General features: G+C 41.2%; 1 protein-coding gene across 1 annotated transcript in view; it reads left to right on the top strand.

The window, feature by feature from the left end:
* The window catches only part of Dnah7 (dynein axonemal heavy chain 7), a 253,456-nt gene that overhangs the window by 14,001 nt on the left and 219,174 nt on the right, over nt 1–20,281 (top strand). The window contains exons 6-12 of the mRNA XM_060368356.1: nt 2,379–2,451; nt 3,657–3,837; nt 6,570–6,645; nt 11,270–11,395; nt 13,501–13,620; nt 16,713–16,896; nt 17,449–17,628. Of these exons, the coding sequence (XP_060224339.1) occupies nt 2,379–2,451; nt 3,657–3,837; nt 6,570–6,645; nt 11,270–11,395; nt 13,501–13,620; nt 16,713–16,896; nt 17,449–17,628 (940 nt within the window). The remainder of the gene's footprint in view (nt 1–2,378; nt 2,452–3,656; nt 3,838–6,569; nt 6,646–11,269; nt 11,396–13,500; nt 13,621–16,712; nt 16,897–17,448; nt 17,629–20,281) is intronic.

Raw genomic sequence — 20,281 nt, 5'->3', positions numbered from 1 at the left:
CTGGAGGAGAGAGGTTTGCTGTTTTGTGAGCGGTTTTTAAACAAGGTGAACAATTTGTGCTTGCCAATTTGTGCTTGCCGTGTCATGCCTCTAGCTCTGCTATCAAATCTCTACTATCCCCATAAAAAATTGGGTCTGTGAGGTTTTTTTTTTCTTTTTCTTTTTCTTTCTCTGTTTTCTGAAGAAGTTTCTGTAAAACTGGCTGGATTTCTCCCCTGACAGAATTCATTAGTGAGGCGACTTGGACCTGAATTTTTCTCTCCGGGAAATTATGAATTACTAATTATATTAATTCGCTTGATATTGATCAAGTCATATTTTGTATCTCTCCTGGAGCTGTGTTTGGAACACTTTGCCTTTGGGGTGTGTGTCATTCCTGTTCAGCTGTCTAATTTTCTGTGTGATTAGCTGCCAAGATAACCCTGTTTTCTGCCGGCTTTGGTACCTGTTGACTCCAGGGTGAGAGCCTTTCTGGAGGCACCATGCAGGTTGTCTGCCTTCCTTCTGTGACAGATAGATGGCAGCAGTTTATAGACTGTGTTGTCTGCCCTCTGGGGCTCCTCTCCTCAGTGACTGCTTTTCCTTCTTGTCCCCTCACAATTTCACTTCTGTTTCACACTTGAAGAAGGGATTGCCACTGCTATTTAGAACCAAAAGCCTCTTACTTTGATGAACAGGAAAATATCAATGTAGTTATTTTTCATTTTCAAGTATATCCTGTTTTTCTTTAACTAGGCAAAGCATCCCCTACTCTGATTGCTCTGGTTCTGAACTGAATGCCATTCTCTTGGAAAGAGCATGGCTGCTTAGTGTCACGCGATGATGCAGATCCCTCTTTCCATGTGAAATTGGTTGTGGGACTAAAGGGGAGCTGTTTCTTATCTCTGACATTTAGTCTCTTCGTCTGTGAGGTGGGGATAATCAAGTCTTTCAACAGTACATGTGAAGTTTAGAAATTATCACTGCAAAACTGTTAAGTGCTTGATTGATGATCAATAGCTCTTACCATTTCTGGTGAGCAGAATACAGCCCTGCAACAATAGAACCATGGGACTGTGGAGCTGAAGGGATTTTGGCCCTCACTCAGAATGTCTATCACGGTTTCTACGACCCCAGCATTCTTCCTCCCCACTCTGGCCTTATTGAGTGTATTCTTCTCGCCATTATTCACACGAAGGATAAAAGGGTGGTGGCCAGAATGCAGGAAGGCTGGCGAGATATTTCCAAATTGAAAACAACCACAAACACCACTTACCGTCAAGCACCTTACAGTGGCAGAATGTGAACCCAGACTTGATGATCTGAAAATACAGTATTATTTTATTAGTTCCTTTCTGGGCAAGCCACAGCATAAGGAGAGTACATTTGTGGTTAGAATAATCAATTCTTGTTTTGTTTTGTTTTTTTTTTACCTGCTTAATATTTTGAGGATCTGCTCCTTTCATATTCATATTCTGTTGTTTGGTAAAGATTTATTGATCACCTATCATACGTTAAATTAAATGGACTCTTCTTAAACATTTAAAAAAACACAATATGAAACCTAATATTGGATTCTTAGGATCAGAAAAGACAAATTAAAAGATATACCTGGGTACCAACGTTGGTATGATTTCTTAGGAACATGTTCAATAAATCTTCAGCATCTGCCAGTCAGTCAGCGAGGGACCGGTGTCTGTTATTCAGTACCTCTGATTTGTAGAAGCAGATGACACTGGGCTCTGGAGCACAGTGCAGAAGTTAGAGCTAGGCCAGCACAACCCGTTATGCTGGATCTGTAAACTATGTCCTTCTGCACAGAGGAGCCTCAGAAAAAGTCAGAGAGTGGTTCATGCACAGCATCACTTTTGCATTGAATCATAGTCATTGCAGGAGCTTTATGAACACACACTCAAAACATGCAAAGGGCATATGGGTTTGTGTGTTGCTTGGTGTCAATATGTATGTCTCGAGATGTGAGACAAGGTCTTCAGAGAATGTGTTCGTGCTTTCCGAAAAACAGCACTTGGACTTTCTATCATCACTTTATTTCAAATAGATTAATAAACAGCTAGCTATATTTTTGGGACAAGAAAAGAATATGCTTTGCAAGTTCAAAGAAGAGAGAGCTCGGTTTTGTAGTAGTAATAGCAACTGTGCAAAGGCCATGGAAGGGGATGTTTCCCATGGCACAGTTCTCAGAGAAAACTTCTAATTGCTTCCCCATACGTACAGAGAAAAGGGTATTCTAAGAAGAATGTGGCACCAAGCAAATAATGTTCAACCGTTTGTTTTTCTGGTTATTTAATAGAGAACAGTTGTGACATTCTTATACCTGTGCTTCATGTCTGAACTGCCTTCGCGTGCTTTTGACTCACTTGTGTTTATCACTGTCTTAGGCAACAAGATGGTTCTGCTGATGAGAGCATGATTTCAAAAACGGCTGCTACTGCAGTAGAGAAAGACATCTTGGTAACAGCTTATTTCTTCTGTCACTGGAATTATGAATAGAGGGAGGACCTACAGATGCTGTATGTCCTTCCCTGTGCATCTCTGCATGCATGAGTGAACGGAGGGTTGCGTCAAAGTATTCTATCAGATTAGAAAGAAAGCTCTCTCCTCCTTGCCACCCAAGATCACAAATCTGCCTGATCCCACCTTAAAGCGTGACCCAGTCATACATATCTCTATGCACCGCTGCTCATTTATGACATACATGCAGACAAAACACCCATACACATAAAATGAGCAAATAAATAAAAGCACTGTGAATTTGAAGATACTCTAAAGTTTAATTTTTGCCCTGAGTGCTGTGTAAATAATTGCGAAGCGTGGAGAATTATGAGATTTTAAAGTGAGTATTAACATGTATAATATTTATAATCTAATAAAGGGTAGGAATGGGCTGTCTTAGCGTCTCACTTGTGAAGAGGCACCCTGACCACAGAACTTCTTATAAAGGAAGGCATTTAACTGGGGCTGGCCTACAATTTCAGAGATTTAGTCCATTATCATTACGGCAGAGAACATGGTAGCACGCAGGCAGGCAGGCAGAGAGAAAGACAGAGAGAGAGGTGGGGCCTACACGGGGAAGGAAGGAGGAGCCAGACGAGACCTGGACTCCCAGCCCCTGCACCTGGCAAGGTTTTTGAAACCTCAAAGCCCAATTCTAGTGACACACCTCCTCCAACAAGGCCGCAGCTCCTAATCAACCCTCCAGACAGTTCGCCACCTGGGGCCTAAGCATGCAGGTATCAGAGCCCACGGGGGCCATTCTCATTCAAGCTGCCACAACTGTATGTTTCAAGAGGTAGACTGAAAGGTATAGGCTTGAGCGCAGCTTTAAAGACTGACTTCTATTTATCAGGAAGAAAAGAGCAAATTTGTAAAAGTAAGCTGTAATTCAGCGTATACTCTACTCAGTACATCACGTATTTGATGATGTTACTTTGATGTTAATGGTGAGGCTGTGAGCGGAGAAAAATGCTCTCGCCTCTAGGAAATAGCACTTTAAAAATTAAGAGATCTCAAACAATGCTTACATGATTTGCACAAAACGTTTTTATTATTTATAAATACTTTGTTCTCCCCAGACTTTACCTCCCCTGCGGTTTTGTGTTTTGATGCACGCGCTCTCTTACTGTAGTGCTAAATGTGTGCCTCCTCATTCCTTACAGAAATATTACTACTACATTCATCATGGGATTGATACTGATCATGTGGCCCCAATGGAAGATTCTTGGTTGGAGCATGTATTGAATTTGGTTCCACAACATCTGAAAGTCCTCACCAACAGTGTAACGGTCTTGTCAGATGAAATGAGAGAAGATTATCTTCTCAGTGTGAAAAAATCCATAGGTAAATTGCTGTCGCTCCTTGTTTTCTGGTACTTGTTGTGTTTTGAGTATGTCAAAGGTAATTTTTGAATTGAAAGGTAATAACTGAATTTGAACTTTCACTTTCTTTCTTTTTGGTTTTGTTTTGTTTCTTTCAAGACAGGGTTTCCCTGTGTAACCTTTGCTGTCTGGACTGCTCTGTAGACCAGGCTGGCCTCGAACTCACAGCCATCTGTTTGCCTCTGCCTCCCTGAGTGCTGGGATTATACCACGCCTGACAACTTTTCACTTTCTTGATTATGCACTTTCTCACCTTACTGCTGCATTACCTAAGACCCCAGCCAACCTCCATTAGTTAGGTATAAATTACTTTTAAATCAATTTTTCTATATTTAAGGATAATGTCTCTCATTAAAGGACAACACTCCGAAGAGTGAAATATTTTTAGCCCCTCATAATATTTATTGTGTCTCAGTCACTAGAAAGCAGTAGGCACTCAGGAAGCCATCTCTTCCTTCAAAATGGTCCTTCATTTAAATATTTCTTAGCATAGGCATGAGAGACAAGGCATGCCCGTGTGTGTGTGTGTTTGTCAGTTTGTGTTTGTGTGTGTATGATAATATTTTCGCTACAGACCAAAAGGTGGCCAACTATGGCTCAGAAGCCATATCTGAACACTGCCTACTTTGTAAAGAGGTTTCAGCAGCACACAGCCATTCTAATATTTTTTTTTCTAAGACATCGTGTATGGCCACTTTTGAGTTACAACAGCAGATTTGGGCCACTGAACAGAGACTCCATGGCTCTCACAAAGAAGAGATAGTTACCATAGAACCTTTAGTGTAAGAAATCTGTTAAGCCACAGTATGGACTTACAGGTTGATCTCTAAGTAGTAATAAGTAGTAGGAATTAAAAAAAAATAGCAGTTTCTGGCCCAATCTAAAGTCCCTGGAGGTAGGACTTTGGAATATATACTTTTCAGAAAGGTTTTTCAGTAATCTTTTTTAAGTTTTAAATTTTTAAATTTATTTTTTAATTACTTACAGTTTATTCACTTTGTATCCCAGCTGTAGCCCTCTCCCTCATCCCCTCACAATCCCACTTGCCCTCCCTCTTTTCCTCCCATGTCCCTCTCCCAGGCCACTGATAGGGGAGGTTTTCCCCCCCTTTCATCTGACCCTAGCCTATCAGGTCTCATCAGGATTGGCTGCATTGTCTTCCTCTGTGGCCTGGTAAGGCTGTCCCCCCCCAGGGGGAGGTGATCAAAGAGCCAGCCACTGAGTTCATGTCAGAGACAGTTTCTATTACCCTTACTAGGGTACCAACTTGGATACTGAGCTGCCACGGGCTACATCTGAGCAGGGATTCTAGGTTATTTCCATGCATGGCCCTTCTTTGGAGTATCAGTCTCAGAAAGATCCCTGTGCTCAGATATTTTGGTTCTGTTGCTCTCCTTGTGGAGCTCCTGTCCTCTCCAGGTCCTACTGTCTCCCCCTTCATTCATGAGATTCCCTGCACTCTGCCCAAAGTTTGGCTATGAGTCTCAGCATCTGCGCTGATACCCTGCAGGGTAGAGTCTTTCAGAGGTCCTCTGTCCTGTTTCCTGTTTACTCCTTCTTCCAATATCTGTCCCATTTGTCTTTCTGAGTGAGGATTGATCCTCTTACCCAGGGTCCTCCTCCTTGCTTACCTTTAGGTGTACAGATTTTAGTAGATTTTTCAGCTATTTTTGGTAGCACAGCAGACACAGTGGACACTCCACTAAAGGCTGGTGAAATCACAGTGCATGGAGTGATTTAACTGTTCAGAGAACAGGTGTTTAAACTGTAAAAGAGCATAACTAGAGCAGTAAGGAGCAGATACCAAAGGAAGAGGAAGGAGGTCACTGTGATGCAGGGAGGACTCCAGAAGCCTCTAAACTGACTCTTTGAGGGGCGGGATGGGATATGGGGATGAAACAGGGCCTCCCTAAGTAGCCAAGGCTTTCTTGAATTTACTATCTAGCCTAGGATGGTTTTGAACTTGTGATCCTCTGGCTTGTGTCTGCCTAGTCCTCGGATCACACACGAGTAACAGCATTCCTAGCCCCAGCACGGAGTCTTGAAGCACGAGGAAGAACAGACATGTTTCCAAGGCCGTTCTTTCTAGACTTGTGAACCACTGTGACAGCCGAAGTCTAGGGTGCATTTGGGGAAAGGGGCAGCATTTGAGAGGGCTTGAGTGCCTCTTTAAAGCATTTGAGGGTTAAAGGGCAGTCTGAAGCATTTTAAGCAGGGGGTAGCAGTCTGTTTTTGCATTGTAGAAAGTGCATCTTGAAAGACAGGCAGGAAAATGGAGCCAATTGTGATTGAAGACACAGCAGACAGGAGCAGAGGGAGCTTGCTGTTCTGGCTTTCTAATGGCTGTGTGATGCTCTTATGCAATTTCAAATGCCACAAGGTAATGTGTGCCTTTTCCCAGTGAAAGAAATTCTCTTCTTTTTGCTCACCTACACTTTGATGGAATAAAGGAAAATGTAATATTAAAGTGAATTATTTTCAAATGAAACAATAGCAACATGTTAAGAAAGAGAACACACTAAGACATTGACTTGATAGATTTTTTTCACAATTTGTTCTTCATAAATGCACAAATTTCTCTTTATTACAAAACTAACACAGTTTAAGTGATTAATTTTAATACTATTATTTTTCTTGGTAATATGCTATAATTAATCTAAGGTTAATTATCCAAACTTTTCACTTTTTTCTTAGTTGATTTTGTTTTAAAAGACCCCAGAGAAAAAGAGGATGATAGCAAGACAACTGATCTCCCACCGCATCGCAAAGAGTAAGTGAGTGGGCAGTCCCAGCACTCACACCATATGGTCAACGATGCCCAACTATCCAATTTGAGACATTTCCTTTCACGTGTGCATTTCTCCATATGTGCTTATAATTTATATATTACACCTGTCTACATAGTTTTCTCCTAAGTGAGTTTGAGGGCAGTCCGAAGTATGTGAGTTTCTGTGCCAAAACCAAAACTGAATCAACTCTAACCAACCCAATTAAAACACCTCTTGTGGCCAGGAGGCAGCAGTAGTGTACACTTTTGATCCTAGCACTTGGGAGGCACAGGCAGACGGATCTCTGAGTTCGCAGCCAGTCTGGTTTACAGATTTCCAGGCCAGCCAGGGCCACACAGATAAACCCTGCCTCACAAACAAATCACAGCCGTTGTGGAAAGATTTTGTTATGGCCTTTATGCCTCCATAGCATCAAGTTTTAGGTGGTAAAGCACGAAAATTTGGTGACAGCTTGTACAAAAACATATTGGGAATATCAAAAACAAACAAAAAAACCAAATATATCCATAGAATATTTCAATTTATCTATGGATTAAAATGCAGAACATGTGGTTAAAAAAAAACACTTGCTGTACATTTTCCTTAAAAGTAGCATTTATGAGTGAGGCTCTAAAATATTTGAAAAATAAAACATACATTAGAAAAATATTAATTTTCTTCTCAATAATAACACATGCTTTATGTGGAAAACTTTCTGTGGAGGAGGTCTCTGGTTTGGGCAGGAGAAGCTGTCAATCACTCGCAGGCTCAGGTAGTTATAAGGGTAGAAATAGAAGCAGGAAAAAGGATAGAACATTTTTCTTTTTTGAACTGGGGTCTGGTGTTTTGAGAGGTGATACCTTGGAAATTAGGGTCCCTTGGCATCCTTAGTCTTCTTAAGGAAGGAATTCAAGAGTGGACTCAAAGGGAAAAAGCTTGAGGACCATTTTACTGGGGTTTAAAAAAAAAAAAACCCAGGATGGGCAAACTGTAACTCTCAGCAGAGGAGGAGACTGGAGAAAAGCAATTAATACACATAAAATGTACATATATATATTTGTAGGCCAGTCATGTGGCAACAAGCAGCCACATGGCAGGGAAAGAAACCTTAGAGAAAGAGTGAGAAAGCCAGAGTTGCTGAGAGCACATGGAAAGCCAGACCAAACAGACAGGATTTCAGGGTGGTTTTAAGGACTATGCTAAGGTGAAATTACGGGAAAGAAAACACGCTCCCTTATCAAAGGGCAAACTACTTCTCCTTTTGTTTTACATGTTCTTAAACTGAGCCCGCCTTCTTAGAGGAAATTCCACTTTCTTGAGGGGTAGTTCTTTGGCTAAGGGATTGACTGTCAAACTGTGGGTCGGTCTGAACACTTTGATAATGCAATCACCAATGGTGTTGATTTCACATTAAGAAACTAAATCAAAGCATTTCTCCATGGTGTCACTTAATCAAGAGGGAACCCAACAGGACAGATTTGAATTCTCTATTCCACTCTTCCTATGTTTTCTTTTGTTTGTTGTATGAGTCTGAATCTGTGCCTGTCTGAATTCTGTCTTATGATTCTGTCTGTCCCTGTCTCTGTGTCTTTCTGTGTGTCCCTGTGTGCTTGTCCCGAAGGGCTTCCTGAATTGTCTTGTGAATCCCTCCCCCTCCCCTCTGTATGTGTGTATGCCCCAAATAAAGGGCTTTCCCCCCTTTCTTTTATTAAACAACACAAAAAACATCACATGGGGAAGGAGTGAGGGATACTTTACAGAACTATTTATAAGGCCTACTTTTATCCTATTTTCATCAAATTATTATCAAACACACATGCATTACTCTTAGGCCTGGGCAAGACAGAGTATGTAATTTAAGACTACAGCTATATATTAACTTAGATTGTAAAGTTGATTATGTAAGAAATAAGACAAGTAAGGTTGGTTATTACATTGTTCTCTTAAAGGAAAGTTAAACAAACATTCTGACACATAGTAGGACAGAAATCTTAAGTTTCAAGTGACCTTAAGGTGCATTATAATTTCTACTCTGAGATCCAACAAATGTTCTCATCTCTTTGCACATAAGAGATTTTAAAAATATATCAAAATGTGTTGCCATACAACTAAATTAATCCTTTTATGTTTTCGTAGCTTGGGATGTCAACTTGGAATGTTCAGGCCAGAGAAATAGGTTTCCCTAATGGGCCTCCACAGAGCCCTGATCAAGGCCACTGTAATATCCTCCTTCTTGAGTAGAGTTGGTCCTACACCAAATCAGGAGCCAGATCCTCCATGTTTATAGCATTTCTGGCCTCCAACCCAGAGCAAAACCAAGGACATTTTTAATTTATGGCTAAAGAAAGGAATGAAAGCCTCTGGCCTTCACTGCCTGTCTTATTTCTGTGTCCTGGCTTCACCATCTTCTCTCTAATGGGTGGCACTAACTGCAAGCCAGGGAACTGTGGAGACAACTGAATCTGGCTTCTCTTTGTTACACGGGGTCATCACGTGTGGCAGTTGGGTTACCCTACAATGGGCCTATCTAGGAGACCTGGAGATTGTATTACTGACTGCATTCATGTAACAACCCGGTGTAGGGCAAAGAGGCAGTCTTGACTGGCATCTGGTTAGAGATGTGAGGGCAGAAGTAAAGGCAAGAATCACTGTCAGTATAAGCTCTAGACAGAGAACCAGGAGAAGTTAGAAACAAGGACATATTAAAATGTGTGAGCTGAAGTCTGCAGAATCACTTGATGGGCTTATAGGAACATCTACCCTTTGGGTTCCTCCTTGTATTCCTCCCCACCCCCCAAGGCTGGAGTTAGGAGTGATAGACCCAAGATCTACCTTCAGACACTTTGATGGCTGATGGGTGGCTGGAATCACAGTGTGAGGTCCTCGCAGATGGCCTCCAAGGATACAGAGAAGAAATGTATCCATTTTCAAAAAAGGTTAAAACAACCGTGGTCTACTTCCAGCTGCAGGTCCTAAGCCTAGGTTAGGTAGTGTTGGAACCGAGCTAAGGTCCATTTGATTTAAATCTTTAACACATGAAGTAATTGTGTCATGGAAATGTTTAAAGTCAGATACTTACACCAAGTGTTTAACTAAAATGGATGATAAAAATTATGGCCATAAAGTGGATGTGTTTGAATATAAAGACGCTTGAAAATGCTATAAATCACAAGTGCATTTGGTGTACCTGACCCTGCGTGTCCCAGCTGAGCGATACAGTGCTGCAGGTCTCTTCACATGTGCCCACCAGCTGCATGGCTGGCTACCCACCGGGCACTGCCTAACACCTCAGAGGGGTCTATCACCAGCTCAGGATAAAATCCAAATCCAGATGTGTTGCTCTTGCGCTATCATAGACCAAAAAGCTCCAGAGTCCAAATATGGTAAGTCGGGGACATCTGTGGTCTGAATGAAGAAGCTGATCTGTCTTTTATATGCAAAGGATGGTTTACCCAAGCCATGAGGGTTACCAAATAAATATGCTTTCAAATAAGAATGATAGAGTGAGCATATAATGTATGTGATTTATAAATGAACCTTACACATTGATAGCTAAAAAGGTCAAGGTAATATCCATAGGCAAGCTGGACTATATCCTTACCATTTTTGTAAAATAAAGCAAAAGTTTAAATGTTGTGTATTTTTGACATTAAGAGTCTTCATACATGAAAGTGAGCTGGCTATTGTTTCCATTTGTCATTTTAGGTTATATATAGATTCGACAGGATCAAGTGTCTAGAAACAGAAATTAGTTACCATATGTGGTAAAGATTTAAATATTATTTTAAAATTATTATCATAATGAAATTATGCTAACTACATATGTACATATGTATACATATACAATTGTACATATGTACAAATATGTATATAATTATACTCTATATATTTAGTGTAATTTGTACCAGCTGATTTCAACTGTCAGTTTGACAATCTACAATCACATGCGATGAGAGTTGTAAGAAGGGACTATGTCAATCAGGTTGGCTTATGTTCATGTTTGTGGAGGACTGTCTTGGTTGTTAGCGGATATAAGAAGATGTAGCCGACTGTTGGTGATACCATTCCCTAGATTGCTTGCTGAACTGTTCAGGAGCTTATATTCTCTCTTTGCTTTTGACTGGGCATGACACAATAGCTGTCTGAGCTCCTGCCACTGTGACTTTCCTCTCCCTTACATAGCATTTTATCATAGCGTTATGTCATAGCAACACATGTGAAGCTAGAATCTTCATGTAGAAAAGCTAGCTTGCTCTTGTTTCCATTTGACCATTCTATGTTACTTACAGATTCAATAGGATCAAGTATTTAGAGACAAAATACCTTATTGTTAAATATTGAAAGCAAACTTCATGATATTGTCAAAAGTTATGCTAAACACAGAGTATGTATTTTAGAATATAATTACACATTTTGTAATTTCTAAGAAATCATATTAAAATAAAAGTATTTTGATTATACTCAAAATATATACTTATTGTAAAAAGTACTGTGTGTTGTGCGTAGGACCAAACCCAGGACCTTCTGTGAGCGAGGCAAGTGCTCTAACCCCTGAGTCAAATGCCCAAGCCAACGCCCCTTTTGCTGTTTAAGAAAGACAACTGAGTTTTCTCTCTGTGTTCTAAGAATGGAAGTTCTGCCGAAGCCGTGGAGGAGGCCTTTCCTGTCTGCGTGCAGTTACATTAGGGAACATCTAAATGCGATGAACCCCACGATGCTGGCCGTGCTGGATCTGTGGCACAGCACTTTTAAGTGAGTGTTTCCGGCCTTCCCAAAGCTGATGTGTTGAGGTTTATCTCTTCAGTGCATTTGAGTGTTTTGTCTGCATGTATGTGCGTGTACCATGTTTGTGCCTGGTGCCTAGTGAGGTTGGGAGAAGACATTGGATTCCCCCGGGGCTGGAATTACGGTCGGCTGTAAGCCTGTGGTGTGGGCGTTTGGAGATGACGTGGGTCTGTGCAATAGCAGGTGCTCTTAACCACAGAGCCATCATCTCTGCCCTCTTACTAAAAAAATTTAAAAGAAAGAGATTTTTAATCACATCTGGTTGCTTTTATTATTCTAATTGTAAATGAAAATTACTTACAAATACAATGCAAGTATTAAAGCATGGTTTTGGTAAATGATATATAGCATAGAGAATAATAAGTAATCATTTTTACATCTAACCCATTGTACCCGTCTTCTCCATCTAATTGCCATATATGACTGGACAGATATGGGATGCCCTCAGCTAAGGGCCTCAGTGTCTCTACCTTGTTTCAAGTGACCCGGAGCATTAGCATTAGCTGTGGCAGTGCTCTGAGCATTCATAAGTGTGAGAAACTTTGCCCGGGTTAGCGGCACATACTGGAGGCCCCTCGTGGCTGACGGAGAGCGTGGCCTGCCTCTCGGGCATTGTCCTGGTGGAGCAGAGCAGCTGTGGGCAGGAAAGACGTAGCAGGGATGCTTAGAAAGTTGCTTGGTTCACCTGGAGCAAAAAGCCCCTTCAGGCTGAGGAGGAGGACCTGCCATGCTGCCTGGGAAGCCCAGCGTCCTGTGCCTGCTCTTGCAGGCCTGTTACAAGCCTCAGGGAAGCACTCCAGCTTATGCTCACACGGACACAGGCTTTAAAATTTATCAAAGTAAGGCAAATTTAGATTTCTTAAAGGTAGTCCCTCGTGAGGCATCTGTGGGAAGTGGGGTGCCACCCTCTCTCTTTCTTCCCGACAACCCAAACAAGTTACTCACAGCACAGTTGCAGTACAGTGGACATTTTCTGTTTTGTTTTGGACTCGTTGACCATATACGTGTGGACGCCCCCATTCACGCATGCATTCCATAGCCACACAATGTATCTGGGATTTGTTGCAACATCTTAAAGCATAAGTGTTTAACAAACGTTTCATTTATAAATGAAGATGTACCCTATTTGTTCCCTCAAAACCATCTTACAAGCATTCCCATGACTGACCTGGGCTTGACCAAGTCCTTCACCTTTAGAAGCTCACACAGGCCCCAAGGATCTGGGGTTTCTGGGGCTGCTTTGGTGGAGAGCTTCCTCACCCCGGGCTCCCTGCTGCTCAGGGTCACCTTCCTTTGGAAGAAGCCAGCCCTGTATGCACCAGTGTTACCACACTTTCTTTGACGCTTCTGGTTTCTATGGGGAAAAGCCTAAGTTCTCCACCAGATCCCAGTTACTGCGTGCTTTTCCTTCACAGTGATGTCTCACAATGCCATATTCCTTTTGAATCTCATTATCTCCATCATTTGAACATTTAGTCATTGTTCTGGTTTGGGTCTAAAAGGTCCCCTCCAAGGCTCACGTGGATTAATCAGTTCCTGAGCTCAGCATTTGCAGGCCTCTTGGGAGATGAAGGGAGCTCACAAACTTGGGAGGCAGGACTTGCCTGAAGAGGTGGTCCTGGAGGGAATGTATTTTGTGCTTAGGCCCTTCACTTTCAAGAGCTCTTTGCCTTTCTCCCTTCCTTCCTCCCTCTCTTCTCCCAGTGGCTTTGCCCTCCCTCCAGCTGCCTCGAAAAGACCACTTCTCTGTCATCACCGTCTCTACACCATGAAGCTCTGTTCCACCACTGGCCCCAAGATGACAGAGCCAAGCAACAGACCATGAACGGAAACTTTTGAAACCAGTATCCAAAACAAACCTTTCTGCCTTTGTTTTCCTCTGGCATTTTGTCACAGCAACAGAAAGCTGACCAACACCAAACATCTCATGTTCTTGACAATTTAATTCGTAGAGTTCAGCTTTTGATGATGAATCTAGAAATATGGTGTTTTTTTAGAACATACAAATTAGCAAAACCATAAACACCCCAAAATCTTTATCTTAAATTGCTGTTTATTTTTATCTCTTGCAGGAAATTACGTTTAGTTGACATAGAAGAATTTCACAACCGCCAGGAAGCGTTAGAGCTGTCAGCCTTTCAGAACATCGTCATTAGACACATGGACTCCGCCAAGGAGACGCTACTTAAAACGTAAAATCCTGAGCTCTCCTACAGGGAGGTTTAGGTTTAGAGGTGTGATTGGCGAAGGGTTCCATTTTAACTGCTTCTAGAAAATTTGCTTCCACAAGTTTCCAGCACCGTTTCTGTCTCAGAGTTAAATTGCCCTTAACTGCCTTAGTCTGTACCATCCAGATGTCGTAGACACGGTGAGCAGGAGTGGGTTGAAATGCTTGTCACCAGCAGTGGCCTTTTGGGAATGTGTTGCTGTTGCCTCTGCCCTGCGAGCTGTTGGGCAGCACATCACACGCTAGTCTCCAGCAGGGCCTTCCGGTGGTATCTGCGTGCCAGGCCCAGGCTGCGAGCTGTCATCCTGACTCTCGCCGAAGCACACTGTAGCAGTTAGCAGATGACCGGGAAGGGAATGTATACGGTTTCTAAAAGCTTTTAACCTCAGCGGTACTAGGGCTATCAAAACATAATTAAGTAGCTCTTTGGACTGGTCCTTCAGAATGGAACAGACACATATGATACTTATTATGTAGGTGCCAGACAATGGGCTCTGGGCCACAATTGTCTGTAGTTCGATCATTAATGTATTAAAAACAGGATATTAAAATTAGGTCAAATTAAAATTAACAAAAGACATAAAAGCTCTGGCCATTCTTACAATTTCTAGGAAATATATGTTGCTCATTTAAGATAAAATATATTCTTTATCTTTTTTCTCCAATAAGTTAAAATAAGATTACTTTAAAAAAGTTAGCCTTTTGGGAACCCTCCTCCATTGCTAGTGGGAATGTAAACTTGTACAACCACTTTGGAAATCAATCTGGCACTTTCTCAGACAATTAGGAATAGTGCTTCCTCAAGATCCACCTAAAATTCCCTCTGTTCATTGACTTTTGTTCACCCTTCAGTTTAGAATATGATAATTTCATACTCACTCCTCTTCAATTATTTTCCAATTTGCCTCGTGATTTTTGTCTACTTGTGTTTATATTATCCCCACACACTTGTGAATCTCCAAGTGTCATGTTGTTGGTTTTGAATTTTGAAGTTCAGTCTTTTTATATTTATTGAGACCTATTTTATGACCACCATTTGTTTAAATGTCTTTTTAGAAGCATCTTCTGCGTCCATTGAATGTTCATCCCTTCATCTTAATTCCCATTGTTTCTACCATTGGCAGGCCCATTTTTACTGTGTATGTGTTTGCACACACATGCAAATATGCACATGAAAACAATTACGCGTGTTGGGGTGTGCACACACATGCATGTGATGGTGTCCTTGTGTTTTTAAGACCGATTTCCTCATTGGCTGAGGCTTGTGGGTTTGACTTTACTGGAGACTCCATGGATCCTCCAATCTCTGCCCGACACAGGAATCTGGGGCACACTGTTTCACTGGTGTTTTTAGTGTGAGTCCCGGTTGTTAGATTACACTTAGGTACACCGGTGGTTCTCAACTTTCCTAATGCTGGGACCCTTTGAGACAATTCCTCATGCTGTGGTGACCCCAACCATAAAATTATTATTTTTTTGTTTTGTTTTTCTTTTCTTTTTTGAGACAGAGTTTTTCTGTATGGCCTTGGCTGTCCTGGACTCCCTTTGTAGACCAGGCTGGCCTCGAACTCACAGAGATTGTCTGGGAGCCTCTGCCTCCTGAGTGCTGGGATTAAAGGTGTGCACCACCATTCCAGGCCCATAAAATTATTTCATTGCTACTTCATAATAGTAATTTTGTTACCGTTAATAATAATGTGAATATATGATATGCAGGACATCTGATCTGTGACCCCTGTGAAAGCGTCATTCGATTGGCAAAGGGGTCATAACCGTGGTTGAGAACCACTGAGACAGACCACTGCAAAATGTAAACAGAACTTCTCTATTCCTTTGTCCCTGTAAACGTTCCCTTCAAACTCTTCTATAAACCTTCATGCTTGTCTCTCTCATTCACTGACAAAATAAAAAAATACAAATTTCTTGATCTGTTCTGAAAACTTGCAGTGTGACCCTACCTCTCTTGTCCTCTTTGTCAGCACACTTTCACCTTGGATCTACAGAAATGTGTGTTGAATTCCTTTAATTTTTAATACTGTTTCTACTCCAGATGCTTCTGTTAGAGCTTTGTTAATTACTATCTTTGTTGTAAAATGCTTTTCCAAGATTTCAATGTGAAGTGTCTCTCTGTCCTTTGGCTTTCAGCTATCTTCTCGTGATGCACTCACTGCTTTCCTTTCATCGTTAGGAGAAAAAGGATGATGTAATATGTAATATCTCTTTATAACTTCTGTAACACTGCTCATAGAACAGAAGTGCACTTGCAGTACCTACTGATAAAGAAGGAAAATTTTTGTGTTTAAAACTTAGATTTCTTCTGTTAGAAGACTCTGGCCACTCCTATCAATTATTGTTTAAACGTCCATTATCCGTTATGACAGAAAGTAGCAGCATTCCTCAGTCTTAACAGTGCTGACGATGATTTTATAAGCTGGAAACTTTAGTGATTTTCAGCATTAGGTACTTATATATATGAAATCGCACTATTATTCTTTTATTACAAGGACATGTACACATTTGAAACTTCATTTTAAATCAGTCATTCTTTCAGGATTTCACATTAAGGGAAATTGGGAAAATAAAACCCGTGATGTTTTTGATGTGTGCCTTGTTTTTAAGCTGCTGTGGAATAGCAGCATGGCATACCACATAGGTTTAACTTGGGATAAGCTAGCTCTTCGTTTGATCAGTTACTCGCTCTATGGCTTTAAACTAACACATATTCCAAGGGGACCATTTAAGAGCCTGGAGAGAAGTGTCCGGTTAGGTTATTGCTCATATTTCTTCAAAACCTGCAGGAACCATAATTGCAGGGTGAGATTTATGTCTTATAGCACCACATCACTGAGTCATTTTCTATTGGTTATGATTTAAAATTTCTTTTCCTAGGAGAAGTGAAATACTCTAGCACTTAGGTCTCAGGGAGCGCATAATGTCGCTTGGCAATATACCTCTTTATGAAGACCTTTGGATGTCTAGAATTTACTGTTAATGCTTAATGTAAATGGAGTAATACACTGAGAGTATTGACTTCTAAATGTCTTTTGTTCTTTCAAGGTGGTTTCCAGAAGTGCAGAATATTTATTACCAAGGCAATAAAAAAAAGCAATTGCCAACTGGTGACAGCAGCGCCAAATTGGACTCTTTTTTCAACTGCGCTGCTACACTCATGACCTTACAGCTACAGGACCTGGCTCTGGTCTCCATGCAAGACTTCACAGACCTCATCGCCCAACCCCCAGTAAGTACAGCTCAGCTAGCAGGTATGCCTCTGATAACTATTTTCAGCTCTTTCAGAGAGGAAAATGGCAAGGTAGTGTTTCCAACCAGACGGTGGAATGTGAGCCTTCAGACCTGTAACACTTACGTGCCAAATGGTTAGGTCAACTCACACAGGGTGGATAAGATTATCATCACAATGGTGAGGATGTGGGTAAATCTGAGTAAATAGTGGTGAAATATTGAGTCTCCAGGCTTGGGTAGTGCTTGCTTGAGGAGTCCCTTTTTTTCTCCTCTGTAAGGAGACTGTTCCCCTGAGCAATGCCTTGGAATCAGAATGTGCTTGACCATTTAGTTCCCCTCTAGATCCAACAAGACACTCAGTACCCACCAGTCGGGACAGCAATCACTCCTGCAGTCTTTCCAGAAGGTACCTCTCTTGTTTAGGTGTCTCAAGTACAAGAAAAAGTGTGTTCCATGTATTAATTGGGGCCTGCATACTTTTTATTCCTATTAATTGATCTATATTTCTATCTATACCTATGATTATTTATTTATTCATTTATTTTTGTAGGAATCTGTTAGAGCTTTTGAACATCCAGGTTTCATCATGAGGCTGATTCTTGATAATAACAGCATTAAGTTTGAGCCTGAATTTAATGACTACATAGATATCTTTGTAAATGTTTATGAAGTCATGATTAAGGCTGTCAGCTATGTGCCAAGAGTTGAGACAAAATTGTATTCCAAGTGGGTAAGTAACAAGAGCCTTCTGATTGCTTGAGTTTGCATGATACCATTCACTTAAGAACTGCTAACAGTTGTTGACAGAGATCCTCTGCTTCACAGACTATGACAGTAATATCAGCTTACAGTAAAGCTGTGGAGGCTGGAGAGATGGCTCAGCAATTAGAACACAGGCTACTCTTCTAGAGGACCAGGGTTAGTTCCCAGCACTTACATGGTCGCTTTCAACCTTCTCTAACTCCAGTTCCAGGGAATCCAACCCTCTTTTGTGTCCTCTGCGTGTGCACATGGGGCATAGGCATATGTGAAGGCAAACACACACACACACACACACACACACACGTATGTATGTATATATATAACATCAAAAGAGAAATATTTGTTAACAAATATAATTTTCCACTAGGTTCTTTCATAAGATATGCACACTTTCCTAACCTAGTCTTTCACTGAATTCAGCCAAAAATTTTCTGAGGGGCACAAAGTGAAGAGCTATGATGGAGATTGAATTAGCTGATGAGTGTTGGCTGTATGTCTCATGCCATTTGCTGACTCATGCAATGCTGTCAACATACCCCAGCTCTGTAAAATGGTTCTAGGATTGATGACCTTTCTCATATGCAGTGATTTCTATCAGCAGCAAGTTCCCACCTCCGTCCTCATAGATTCTGCCTCAATATTACCTATGTAGCCACTGTGGTTTAGTCCATCACACAGGCATGCTCAATGAGCTATAACTTGCAAGGTCTTTAGGTTTCATAGCCCCAATCAGCAGCTTCCTTCTTTCTTTTCTACTTGTAAAATAGCTTGCCCATATTTCACACATACAAAAAGTATGTCTGTTCACTATTGTTAAAGGCGTAAGTGCCCTCGAGAGTTGGCACCTGAATAGTGGCAGCTCAGCCCATCTTAAGGCATGGAGCAGCATCTCCTAAACACATCTTACTACAATGCTCACATTCATTCCCATCTTAGCTTCCCCGTAATTATACAAGATATGCCTCCTAACAGTGGGGAACAAGGTTATGACAAGATAGGACAGCATCCTATGGAAATAATAGATCTAAGGCATTGAAAAGAGCTCATCATTGCATATGGATCGCACGCTTTTATGTGAAACAAATTCCAAATGACCTGGCTACTCAAAATAGAGTTATTCCCCAAGACTGGAAAGTATGTGTGACAGCTGTACTAGAAGCCAGTCCACAGTTGCCATTGTTAACATGGTAGAGGAAAGAAGCCACGAATACTGAACAGCAAAATAGAGCCAGGGGAATGTAATTTTTTAAGCAAAATCTCAGTCATTTGATTTTTACCAATAAAGCCAGATGCTGGGGGTGAAAGCCTGCTAACTCAGACAGGCAGAGAAAGCATCCAGCTGACCTTCCTCCTCAGCTGACATCCCAAAAGGAAAAGGAAACTTTAACACTGTCTCAAAGAGCCCTCAGACTGAATGCCCCTCCCTTCTTCCTATGTGTCTTGCTATGCATCCTCCTGACTTCCTCTTACTCTCTATGGTTCTTTTCTCTGCTCACTCCCTGTCAACTGGTTGCTTGCTCCACCTCTTGACCTATAGTTGATTTTATTTAATTCAAGCAGAAAACTCTTGGATTACAGATGTGTGCAAGGACTGAGCCACACCACAACTAGAAACAGATTTTTCCAGTAAACAACACAATCTCTACTTTCACAATGTGATCAAATATTCTGCAACAGGAATGAAAATAGTGAAAAATCAGCTGCTGGGTGAAGGGTAATACTCTAATATACAGGAACAGATTCAGTTTCATGATGCTACTATGGAAAAATGTGGTTTAGTGGCTTTAAAAACTTGGGACAAACTTGAGGAGCCTGAGAAAGGTTCACCTCATTTACAAAGATTATACAAGGCTCTGGAGAAGCCTTCCTGATATTTTACAAAGATTAGTCTCAGCTGTGAATAAAGCCATATCAGACTCTGACACAAGACAGGTGTTGATAGAGGCCTTGGCATATGAAAATGCAAATGCTGAATACAAAAAGTTATTAGACCATTCAAGGCACAGGCAGTGCCTATGGACAAGTGAAAAAAGGCTATGACTGATATTGGTTTCTAGCATGTAGCATGCTAATATCATAGAACAAGCGATAGCAGGAGGTTGTCGATATCAAAATGCCTGATGCTTCAATTGCAAGAAGTATGTTCATTTGCAAAGAGACTATGACCAAGCCACTAAAGGTGTGAGATTTTAAAATGCCTGGTGCTTTAACTGTGGGAAATTTGGTCATTTGCAACAAAATTGTGAACAAGGCTTCTCTAAGGGCAATGGTTTTTCTAAATAAAAACCAGAAAGAAGGCCTAGGGTTTCAGGGATATGCAGGTCATGTAGCAAGGGCCAATGAGTGTAGGTCCAAGAGAGATATTCAAGCTAATTTCTTACCTTGGGGAAATGGACTTGGGGTCATGCCTTGAGGCTCCACAGTAAAAACTATTAATATTTTTCAGACAATAACAGATGAGAGTCACCAGGTTATAAAAAAAATGACTGTGGAATTAAACCAACCTATATAGTATATGGATGTGTTAACATCAGAATGGAAGCCTCTGAATGTTTTGTGTTGGGAGTGCAGGTTTGTTCATATTTCTACAGAAAATGAAAAGCTGCAGATACCATCAAAAC

The sequence above is a fragment of the Meriones unguiculatus genome, chromosome 15 (genome assembly GCF_030254825.1).
Source record: "Meriones unguiculatus strain TT.TT164.6M chromosome 15, Bangor_MerUng_6.1, whole genome shotgun sequence".
Classification (NCBI taxonomy): Eukaryota; Metazoa; Chordata; class Mammalia; order Rodentia; family Muridae; genus Meriones; species Meriones unguiculatus.
The sequence above is the reverse complement of the archived record's forward strand: the minus strand, read 5'-3'. Positions and strand labels throughout refer to the sequence as shown.